At 32.3% G+C, this 12,633-nt stretch overlaps 1 protein-coding gene across 1 annotated transcript; it reads right to left on the bottom strand.

Moving 5' to 3' along the window:
* Positions 1 to 10,420: 10,420 nt before the first annotated feature.
* LOC139100009 (uncharacterized) lies at positions 10,421 to 10,824 on the bottom strand (the record flags this gene model as incomplete). Its single annotated transcript, XM_070652585.1, has 1 exon — positions 10,421 to 10,824. A coding segment is annotated over exon 1 (404 nt), but the record flags the coding sequence as incomplete, so codon positions are not given.
* Positions 10,825 to 12,633: the final 1,809 nt, after the last annotated feature.

The raw sequence follows: 12,633 nt of genomic DNA, 5'->3' as shown, positions 1-12,633 counted from the left end.
ATTTTATTTAACTTATCAATAATCCAACCAAGCTGTTTTCATAAGAACACTGCAAAATTTCACTAACTGGCATTTTCTGTAATGACATGAGAAAAATTATTAACAAATAGATATGTAATGAAAAAATTATTATAAGAGATGGAAAACCGGTGGTAAGACTCTTTACATACATTCGATATCCAGCATCTTGAGCCTCCTGAGCACGAATGATAGATAACAAATAGATTTTGCAAGAAATCACAACACGCCAATAAATATAAAAGTATGAACACTCACGAAACTTGCTTAAAAATAAAATATTCGTAACAAATTTTTTTCCTTCTTTAACTTAATTTTTTTAACACTATGACGATTTTTTTTTTCATATAATTATTAACTACACAAATGTTGAAAGAGCAGCCAACAGCAGCAGTAGCACAGAACGATAAGAGATACTACTAAAATGCGTGAATTACTACTTTTACAATCACTCGAAAATCCTTGAACTTTTTATTCGCACCACTGCAATTAGATTACTATGATAAAACTATTCAGTTTTTAAGATGAAAAATTTCAATAATTTCACAATTTTATTTTTTTCTGCTCACTAAAATGTTTTGGCACTCATGTTTCACAGATATTTGTTGTCCCGTTACTTAACCTATTTTATTTAACTTATCAATAATCCAACCAAGCTGTTTTCATAAGAACACTGCAAAATTTCACTAACTGGCATTTTCTGTAATGACATGAGAAAAATTATTAACAAATAGATATGTAATGAAAAAATTATTATAAGAGATGGAAAACCGGTGGTAAGACTCTTTACATACATTCGATATCCAGCATCTTGAGCCTCCTGAGCACGAATGATAGATAACAAATAGATTTTGCAAGAAATCACAACACGCCAATAAATATAAAAGTATGAACACTCACGAAACTTGCTTAAAAATAAAATATTCGTAACAAATTTTTTTTCCTTCTTTAACTTAATTTTTTTAACACTATGACGATTTTTTTTTCATATAATTATTAACTACACAAATGTTGAAAGAGCAGCCAACAGCAGCAGTAGCACAGAACGATAAGAGATACTACTAAAATGCGTGAATTACTACTTTTACAATCACTCGAAAATCCTTGAACTTTTTATTCGCACCACTGCAATTAGATTACTATGATAAAACTATTCAGTTTTTAAGATGAAAAATTTCAATAATTTCACAATTTTATTTTTTTCTGCTCACTAAAATGTTTTGGCACTCATGTTTCACAGATATTTGTTGTCCCGTTACTTAACCTATTTTATTTAACTTATCAATAATCCAACCAAGCTGTTTTCATAAGAACACTGCAAAATTTCACTAACTGGCATTTTCTGTAATGACATGAGAAAAATTATTAACAAATAGATATGTAATGAAAAAATTATTATAAGAGATGGAAAACCGGTGGTAAGACTCTTTACATACATTCGATATCCAGCATCTTGAGCCTCCTGAGCACGAATGATAGATAACAAATAGATTTTGCAAGAAATCACAACACGCCAATAAATATAAAAGTATGAACACTCACGAAACTTGCTTAAAAATAAAATATTCGTAACAAATTTTTTTCCTTCTTTAACTTAATTTTTTTAACACTATGACGATTTTTTTTTCATATAATTATTAACTACACAAATGTTGAAAGAGCAGCCAACAGCAGCAGTAGCACAGAACGATAAGAGATACTACTAAAATGCGTGAATTACTACTTTTACAATCACTCGAAAATCCTTGAACTTTTTATTCGCACCACTGCAATTAGATTACTATGATAAAACTATTCAGTTTTTAAGATGAAAAATTTCAATAATTTCACAATTTTATTTTTTTCTGCTCACTAAAATGTTTTGGCACTCATGTTTCACAGATATTTGTTGTCCCGTTACTTAACCTATTTTATTTAACTTATCAATAATCCAACCAAGCTGTTTTCATAAGAACACTGCAAAATTTCACTAACTGGCATTTTCTGTAATGACATGAGAAAAATTATTAACAAATAGATATGTAATGAAAAAATTATTATAAGAGATGGAAAACCGGTGGTAAGACTCTTTACATACATTCGATATCCAGCATCTTGAGCCTCCTGAGCACGAATGATAGATAACAAATAGATTTTGCAAGAAATCACAACACGCCAATAAATATAAAAGTATGAACACTCACGAAACTTGCTTAAAAATAAAATATTCGTAACAAATTTTTTTTCCTTCTTTAACTTAATTTTTTTAACACTATGACGATTTTTTTTTTCATATAATTATTAACTACACAAATGTTGAAAGAGCAGCCAACAGCAGCAGTAGCACAGAACGATAAGAGATACTACTAAAATGCGTGAATTACTACTTTTACAATCACTCGAAAATCCTTGAACTTTTTATTCGCACCACTGCAATTAGATTACTATGATAAAACTATTCAGTTTTTAAGATGAAAAATTTCAATAATTTCACAATTTTATTTTTTTCTGCTCACTAAAATGTTTTGGCACTCATGTTTCACAGATATTTGTTGTCCCGTTACTTAACCTATTTTATTTAACTTATCAATAATCCAACCAAGCTGTTTTCATAAGAACACTGCAAAATTTCACTAACTGGCATTTTCTGTAATGACATGAGAAAAATTATTAACAAATAGATATGTAATGAAAAAATTATTATAAGAGATGGAAAACCGGTGGTAAGACTCTTTACATACATTCGATATCCAGCATCTTGAGCCTCCTGAGCACGAATGATAGATAACAAATAGATTTTGCAAGAAATCACAACACGCCAATAAATATAAAAGTATGAACACTCACGAAACTTGCTTAAAAATAAAATATTCGTAACAAATTTTTTTTCCTTCTTTAACTTAATTTTTTTAACACTATGACGATTTTTTTTTTCATATAATTATTAACTACACAAATGTTGAAAGAGCAGCCAACAGCAGCAGTAGCACAGAACGATAAGAGATACTACTAAAATGCGTGAATTACTACTTTTACAATCACTCGAAAATCCTTGAACTTTTTATTCGCACCACTGCAATTAGATTACTATGATAAAACTATTCAGTTTTTAAGATGAAAAATTTCAATAATTTCACAATTTTATTTTTTTCTGCTCACTAAAATGTTTTGGCACTCATGTTTCACAGATATTTGTTGTCCCGTTACTTAACCTATTTTATTTAACTTATCAATAATCCAACCAAGCTGTTTTCATAAGAACACTGCAAAATTTCACTAACTGGCATTTTCTGTAATGACATGAGAAAAATTATTAACAAATAGATATGTAATGAAAAAATTATTATAAGAGATGGAAAACCGGTGGTAAGACTCTTTACATACATTCGATATCCAGCATCTTGAGCCTCCTGAGCACGAATGATAGATAACAAATAGATTTTGCAAGAAATCACAACACGCCAATAAATATAAAATTACAAAAACTTGTCCTCGTGTTATTGATCGAGGGACTTAACTTAATTTTTGTCCCAGCGATCAGTCCTTAATTTACAAGTCACTTCCAGAGCTGTTTTCTAAAAAACTTTTTTTTTTCATATAAAAACTACACAGCAAGATCCAAGTCAGCTTTCAGCACCAGTAGCAAAACAAGATCCAGTAGGTTTATCGAAAATGCGTGAATTACTACTGTTAATCAAAAATCCTTGAATTTTTATTCGTAACGGTTAGATTACTATGATTTAAACTTTCTAGGTTTTGAGATGAAAAATTCAAAATTTCACAAAACTTGTTCACGTTTTTACTGAAAACTAAAATTCATTAATTATAGTTTTGGCACTCATGTTTCACAGATATTTGTTGTCCCGTTACTTAACCTATTTTATTTAACTTATCAATAATCCAACCAAGCTGTTTTCATAAGAACACTGCAAAATTTCACTAACTGGCATTTTCTGTAATGACATGAGAAAAATTATTAACAAATAGATATGTAATGAAAAAATTATTATAAGAGATGGAAAACCGGTGGTAAGACTCTTTACATACATTCGATATCCAGCATCTTGAGCCTCCTGAGCACGAATGATAGATAACAAATAGATTTTGCAAGAAATCACAACACGCCAATAAATATAAAAGTATGAACACTCACGAAACTTGCTTAAAAATAAAATATTCGTAACAAATTTTTTTTCCTTCTTTAACTTAATTTTTTTAACACTATGACGATTTTTTTTTTCATATAATTATTAACTACACAAATGTTGAAAGAGCAGCCAACAGCAGCAGTAGCACAGAACGATAAGAGATACTACTAAAATGCGTGAATTACTACTTTTACAATCACTCGAAAATCCTTGAACTTTTTATTCGCACCACTGCAATTAGATTACTATGATAAAACTATTCAGTTTTTAAGATGAAAAATTTCAATAATTTCACAATTTTATTTTTTTCTGCTCACTAAAATGTTTTGGCACTCATGTTTCACAGATATTTGTTGTCCCGTTACTTAACCTATTTTATTTAACTTATCAATAATCCAACCAAGCTGTTTTCATAAGAACACTGCAAAATTTCACTAACTGGCATTTTCTGTAATGACATGAGAAAAATTATTAACAAATAGATATGTAATGAAAAAATTATTATAAGAGATGGAAAACCGGTGGTAAGACTCTTTACATACATTCGATATCCAGCATCTTGAGCCTCCTGAGCACGAATGATAGATAACAAATAGATTTTGCAAGAAATCACAACACGCCAATAAATATAAAAGTATGAACACTCACGAAACTTGCTTAAAAATAAAATATTCGTAACAAATTTTTTTTCCTTCTTTAACTTAATTTTTTTAACACTATGACGATTTTTTTTTCATATAATTATTAACTACACAAATGTTGAAAGAGCAGCCAACAGCAGCAGTAGCACAGAACGATAAGAGATACTACTAAAATGCGTGAATTACTACTTTTACAATCACTCGAAAATCCTTGAACTTTTTATTCGCACCACTGCAATTAGATTACTATGATAAAACTATTCAGTTTTTAAGATGAAAAATTTCAATAATTTCACAATTTTATTTTTTTCTGCTCACTAAAATGTTTTGGCACTCATGTTTCACAGATATTTGTTGTCCCGTTACTTAACCTATTTTATTTAACTTATCAATAATCCAACCAAGCTGTTTTCATAAGAACACTGCAAAATTTCACTAACTGGCATTTTCTGTAATGACATGAGAAAAATTATTAACAAATAGATATGTAATGAAAAAATTATTATAAGAGATGGAAAACCGGTGGTAAGACTCTTTACATACATTCGATATCCAGCATCTTGAGCCTCCTGAGCACGAATGATAGATAACAAATAGATTTTGCAAGAAATCACAACACGCCAATAAATATAAAATTACAAAAGTCCTCGTGTTATTGATCGAGGGACTTAAGCGCATTTTTGTCCCAGCGATCAGTCCTTAATTTACAAGTCACTTCCAGACCTAAAAAACTAGATCCAGCAAGATCCAAGTCACTTTCAGACCTACAAAACAAGATCCAGTAGGTTTATCGAAAAAAATATGTAATAAAAATAAATTTTTCTTGTAACGGTTTTCTAAGATTTAAACTTTCTTTTGAGGATGAAAAATTTCAATAATTTTATTTTTTTGAGGAATTCAAAATTTTCCCGCCAAAACTTGTTCACGATTTTGTTGTCTGAAAACTAAAATTTTATTAACTTATAGTATTTAGACAATGTTTCAAGACTTTTTTAATGGCCTGTAATGACATGAGAAAAATTTTAACAAATGAATGTAATGAAAAAATTATTATAAGAGATGGAAAACCGGTGGTAAGACTCTTTACATACATTCGATATCCAGCATCTTGAGCCTCCTGAGCACGAATGATAGATAACAAATAGATTTTGCAAGAAATCACAACACGCCAATAAATATAAAAGTATGAACACTCACGAAACTTGCTTAAAAATAAAATATTCGTAACAAATTTTTTTTCCTTCTTTAACTTAATTTTTTTAACACTATGACGATTTTTTTTTCATATAATTATTAACTACACAAATGTTGAAAGAGCAGCCAACAGCAGCAGTAGCACAGAACGATAAGAGATACTACTAAAATGCGTGAATTACTACTTTTACAATCACTCGAAAATCCTTGAACTTTTTATTCGCACCACTGCAATTAGATTACTATGATAAAACTATTCAGTTTTTAAGATGAAAAATTTCAATAATTTCACAATTTTATTTTTTTCTGCTCACTAAAATGTTTTGGCACTCATGTTTCACAGATATTTGTTGTCCCGTTACTTAACCTATTTTATTTAACTTATCAATAATCCAACCAAGCTGTTTTCATAAGAACACTGCAAAATTTCACTAACTGGCATTTTCTGTAATGACATGAGAAAAATTATTAACAAATAGATATGTAATGAAAAAATTATTATAAGAGATGGAAAACCGGTGGTAAGACTCTTTACATACATTCGATATCCAGCATCTTGAGCCTCCTGAGCACGAATGATAGATAACAAATAGATTTTGCAAGAAATCACAACACGCCAATAAATATAAAAGTATGAACACTCACGAAACTTGCTTAAAAATAAAATATTCGTAACAAATTTTTTTTCCTTCTTTAACTTAATTTTTTTAACACTATGACGATTTTTTTTTCATATAATTATTAACTACACAAATGTTGAAAGAGCAGCCAACAGCAGCAGTAGCACAGAACGATAAGAGATACTACTAAAATGCGTGAATTACTACTTTTACAATCACTCGAAAATCCTTGAACTTTTTATTCGCACCACTGCAATTAGATTACTATGATAAAACTATTCAGTTTTTAAGATGAAAAATTTCAATAATTTCACAATTTTATTTTTTTCTGCTCACTAAAATGTTTTGGCACTCATGTTTCACAGATATTTGTTGTCCCGTTACTTAACCTATTTTATTTAACTTATCAATAATCCAACCAAGCTGTTTTCATAAGAACACTGCAAAATTTCACTAACTGGCATTTTCTGTAATGACATGAGAAAAATTATTAACAAATAGATATGTAATGAAAAAATTATTATAAGAGATGGAAAACCGGTGGTAAGACTCTTTACATACATTCGATATCCAGCATCTTGAGCCTCCTGAGCACGAATGATAGATAACAAATAGATTTTGCAAGAAATCACAACACGCCAATAAATATAAAATTACAAAAGTCCTCGTGTTATTGATCGAGGGACTTAAGCGCATTTTTGTCCCAGCGATCAGTCCTTAATTTACAAGTCACTTCCAGACCTAAAAAACTAGATCCAGCAAGATCCAAGTCACTTTCAGACCTACAAAACAAGATCCAGTAGGTTTATCGAAAAAAATATGTAATAAAAATAAATTTTTCTTGTAACGGTTTTCTAAGATTTAAACTTTCTAACGGTTTTGAGGAATTCAAAATTTTCCCGCCAAAACTTGTTCACGTTTTGTACTGAAAACTAAAATTCATTAATTATAGTATTTAGACAATGTTTCAAGATTTTTTAATGGCCGTCGCCGCAATAATTTTATGAAACTGAGCTATTGCAAAAAACCAGAGCTCTCAACAATGTCTGGTTGCTGAGATCTCGCGTTCCAGCCGAACGAACAAAGTGTCTTATTAAGCTACCTTTTCGAAAAAAAATACGCAAAATGCGCTAAAAAGTATGAACACTCACGAAACTTGCTTAAAAATAAAATATTCGTAACAAATTTTTTTTCCTTCTTTAACTTAATTTTTTTAACACTATGACGATTTTTTTTTCATATAATTATTAACTACACAAATGTTGAAAGAGCAGCCAACAGCAGCAGTAGCACAGAACGATAAGAGATACTACTAAAATGCGTGAATTACTACTTTTACAATCACTCGAAAATCCTTGAACTTTTTATTCGCACCACTGCAATTAGATTACTATGATAAAACTATTCAGTTTTTAAGATGAAAAATTTCAATAATTTCACAATTTTATTTTTTTCTGCTCACTAAAATGTTTTGGCACTCATGTTTCACAGATATTTGTTGTCCCGTTACTTAACCTATTTTATTTAACTTATCAATAATCCAACCAAGCTGTTTTCATAAGAACACTGCAAAATTTCACTAACTGGCATTTTCTGTAATGACATGAGAAAAATTATTAACAAATAGATATGTAATGAAAAAATTATTATAAGAGATGGAAAACCGGTGGTAAGACTCTTTACATACATTCGATATCCAGCATCTTGAGCCTCCTGAGCACGAATGATAGATAACAAATAGATTTTGCAAGAAATCACAACACGCCAATAAATATAAAAGTATGAACACTCACGAAACTTGCTTAAAAATAAAATATTCGTAACAAATTTTTTTTCCTTCTTTAACTTAATTTTTTTAACACTATGACGATTTTTTTTTCATATAATTATTAACTACACAAATGTTGAAAGAGCAGCCAACAGCAGCAGTAGCACAGAACGATAAGAGATACTACTAAAATGCGTGAATTACTACTTTTACAATCACTCGAAAATCCTTGAACTTTTTATTCGCACCACTGCAATTAGATTACTATGATAAAACTATTCAGTTTTTAAGATGAAAAATTTCAATAATTTCACAATTTTATTTTTTTCTGCTCACTAAAATGTTTTGGCACTCATGTTTCACAGATATTTGTTGTCCCGTTACTTAACCTATTTTATTTAACTTATCAATAATCCAACCAAGCTGTTTTCATAAGAACACTGCAAAATTTCACTAACTGGCATTTTCTGTAATGACATGAGAAAAATTATTAACAAATAGATATGTAATGAAAAAATTATTATAAGAGATGGAAAACCGGTGGTAAGACTCTTTACATACATTCGATATCCAGCATCTTGAGCCTCCTGAGCACGAATGATAGATAACAAATAGATTTTGCAAGAAATCACAACACGCCAATAAATATAAAAGTATGAACACTCACGAAACTTGCTTAAAAATAAAATATTCGTAACAAATTTTTTTTCCTTCTTTAACTTAATTTTTTTAACACTATGACGATTTTTTTTTTCATATAATTATTAACTACACAAATGTTGAAAGAGCAGCCAACAGCAGCAGTAGCACAGAACGATAAGAGATACTACTAAAATGCGTGAATTACTACTTTTACAATCTTGACTCTGGTCCGCCGTCTGTTGACTGTATTGCTGACTCTGGTCTACTGCCCTTAGACTGTACTGTTGACTCTGGTCTACTCTTCTTGTGCTGTACCGTTGACTCTGGTCCACTGTCGTTTGACTTTAGTGTTGACTCTGGACCACTTTCCTTAAACGATGCTTCTTCCGTATGCTGGACACGACTACTGTCCAATACTCCTTACCTGATACTATACTTCGTATCACTGTATTGCCCATAGTGGCGTTGAACTGAATACTCTAGTACTAATAAGTACTCTTTAAGTAATCCTCTATAATTCCTTTGTACTGAAAAGTACACCTTAATTAAGCAATCGCTAATGTAGTACTAAAAAAAGTACTCTGTAAACCACGTGCTAATCGTATTTAGCCTTATTTAAACCTTACTATGGTTTACTCCTTATTTTATCCTTTAACCTTTATCCTTTAGTTGTTATCCTTATGAGTTCTCAAACTCGACTAAATTTCTCTCCAAAAAATTCCTCCTTTTATACTTTGAAGTTCGCGCCAAAATTCCCGCCAAAATTCCTAAGTTCAATTTTGAACTTTACCTTTGAATTTTGAACTACCGTTACTTTTTAAATCCTGAATGACCGTTATTTTCTTTTGCCTTAAGACTCAAATCTCAACACTCCTCCTCAAAAGATAATAACCTTTCCATTTTGGCGTAACTCCTTAACTTTATAATCCTTTCTCCTGTAAGTGGTTTTGTGAGCATATCTGCAACATTCTCCGATGTTGGGCAATACTCAACCTTAAACTCATTCCTGTCCCTTAAATCCTTTATGAAGTGATACCTCGTGTCTATATGCTTCGTCCGGTTGCTGAACTTTTGGTTTTCTGTCATCTTTATGCAGCTTTGATTGTCTGCATAAACTTTAATCCTTTCTAAGTCAAAACCAAAATCCTTACATAGTCCTTTGATCCACATGATTTCCTGTACTGTTTCGGAAAGCGCAATATACTCTGCTTCTGTAGATGATAATGACACACAGACTTGCTTTCTACATGCCCAGCTGATTGTTCCTCCATTCAGCATCACCACGTATCCACTATTCGACTTTCTGTGAACACGGTTTTCTGCCCAATTAGCATCCGTGTACGCCGTTAGATCCTGTCCTGTTCCTGGCTGACCAAGCTTCAACTTCAAATCCTTTGATCCTTAATGTACCTTATAACTCTTTTGATCTCATTCAGATCATTCCTTGATGGACCTTTAATCTTCTGACTTAATATTGACACACTTGCTGAGATATCAGGTCTCGTGTTTGTTGATAAGTACAACAACATTCCTATCAGCTTCTGATACTCAGTGTTATCCTTTAACATCTCCTTATCGATGACCTTGTCGTAACCTGGATCTAATGGATACTTTGAAATCTTTGCATCCTTTAAACCCGCCTTTTCGACAATTTCCTCTATATATCTTTCTTGTTTGATCATGTAGCAACCATGATCATCCTTCTCCACTTCTATTCCCAAGAAGTGCCTTATTTCTCCTAAGTCCTTTAATACGAATTCCTTATTCATTCTGCAGAAAAGATCTTCCATCATCTTCTCACTATTGCTGGCCATCAAAATGTCATCTACATGAATCAATATATGGTTCATGTACATTCCTTCTATCCTTGAGTACAAACACTGGTCGTTCTTACTCTGTTGATAGCCATTGTCCAACAAGATCCTAGTGATCTCCTTGTTCCACTGTCTTGCCGCCTGTTTCAAACCGTAGAGTCCCTTCTTAAGCTTACACACCTTATTTCCTTCCTCAAATCCTTCCGGCTGCTTCATGTAGATTTCCTCATCTATCTTTCCATTCAGGAACGCCGTCTTCACATCGAAATGCTTTACTTTAAACCCTTTAGCTGAAGCAATTGACAACATTGTTCTGAATGTTGTGGATCTCACCACACTGGAGCAAACACTTCATCGTAGTCGACTCCATACTTCTGTGAGAATCCTTTAGCTACAAGCCTAGCCTTATATCTGGTAATTTCACCTTTATCGTCGCTTCTTAACCTTATAAACCCATTTCGATCCTATAGCCTTTCTGCCTTTCAGCAAATCCACAAACTCCCATGTCTCGTTTTCATGAATTGCCTTTAGCTCCTCCTTCATAGCTTCCATCCATAAAGTCCTTATCCTTAGACTTGACTGCCGCCTTGAAGCTTTCAGGTTCTTTCTCTTCTGCACTCTTGTAGACTATGTAGATCGCCCAATTTACTTGGCAACTGTCAGCATTACTTCTTGCTGATGTTCTCAACAGGACCTCAACTACTGGTGCTGGTTGCTCCTCCTGAATTTCTATTTCTGGTTCCTCCTGAACTTCTACTTCAGCTCCTCCTGAATATCGTCTTCAAAATCCTCAGCATCGAAGAACTCCTCATTAATTCTCCGTCCTGTGTTGACCCTTCTGGTTCATAATAAAATGACTCAGACTGTTTCTTTTCAACCGCTTTATCCTTAATTCTTTCCTTTACAGGCTTCTTAACCTTTTCTTTACCTTCAGGCTCCTTAACTTTTACCTTTCTTGTTCAGAAAACACCACGTCTCTACTGACTGTGACGACGTGATTTCTGTTAACCACTCTGTAACCCTTTGATTCATCATCGTATCCAGTGAGCTTCATCTTTTCAACCCTTTCTGTCAGTTTTCTTCTCTTCTCATCCGGAATCTTTACGTGAACCTCGCAGCCAAATTCATGTAGCTTTCTGTATATCCGGTTTCTTCCCCAAAGAAACAGCTCATATGGTGACGCCTCTTTTGTTCCTATTACTCTATTCCAACACATAATTTGTCGTGTCGACAGCTTCTGCCCAAAAGTTCTTTGGAAGATTCGCTTCCTCAGCATTGTCCTTGCTGCTTCCATTAACGTTCTGTTCTTTCTTTCAGCTACTACCATTTTGCTCTGGTATAGCCTACTGTACACTGATACTTAATTCCTTCTTTCCTTAAATAGTTCTGAAGATGGCTGTTGATGAACTCTTTACTTTTCTGATCAGTTCGCAAGATCTTTGGCTTTCTGTGAAACTGCGTCTTTAACTTCTCAATGTACTCTATAGTCCGCTTTGCAACCTCGTTCTTACCTTTAAGAAACACCACTTCAGTGTATCATAATGTCCGTAAACGTTGCAAAATATCTCGATCTTCCTTAAAGCTGTACCTGCATTGGACCACAGACATCACTGACTATGCAGTCCAATACCTCCTCTGTATCCTTAGCCTGCTTTGGAAATAGCTTCCTTGTCATCTTCCCCTTTAAACAACTTTCGCATGTATCTGTACACTGACATTTCCTTTATGATGAAATCCTTTGAAGCCATACGCCTAATGTCTGGAAGATTGCGATGACCAAAATCATGCCATTCGTGAACATAAACTTCT

This window comes from Chironomus tepperi, unplaced genomic scaffold (genome assembly GCF_022539635.2).
Source record: "Chironomus tepperi strain 1889 unplaced genomic scaffold, CSIRO-AGI_Ctep_v1 contig_53, whole genome shotgun sequence".
Taxonomy (NCBI): Eukaryota; Metazoa; Arthropoda; class Insecta; order Diptera; family Chironomidae; genus Chironomus; species Chironomus tepperi.
This window is presented reverse-complemented; position numbering and strand designations above follow the sequence as displayed.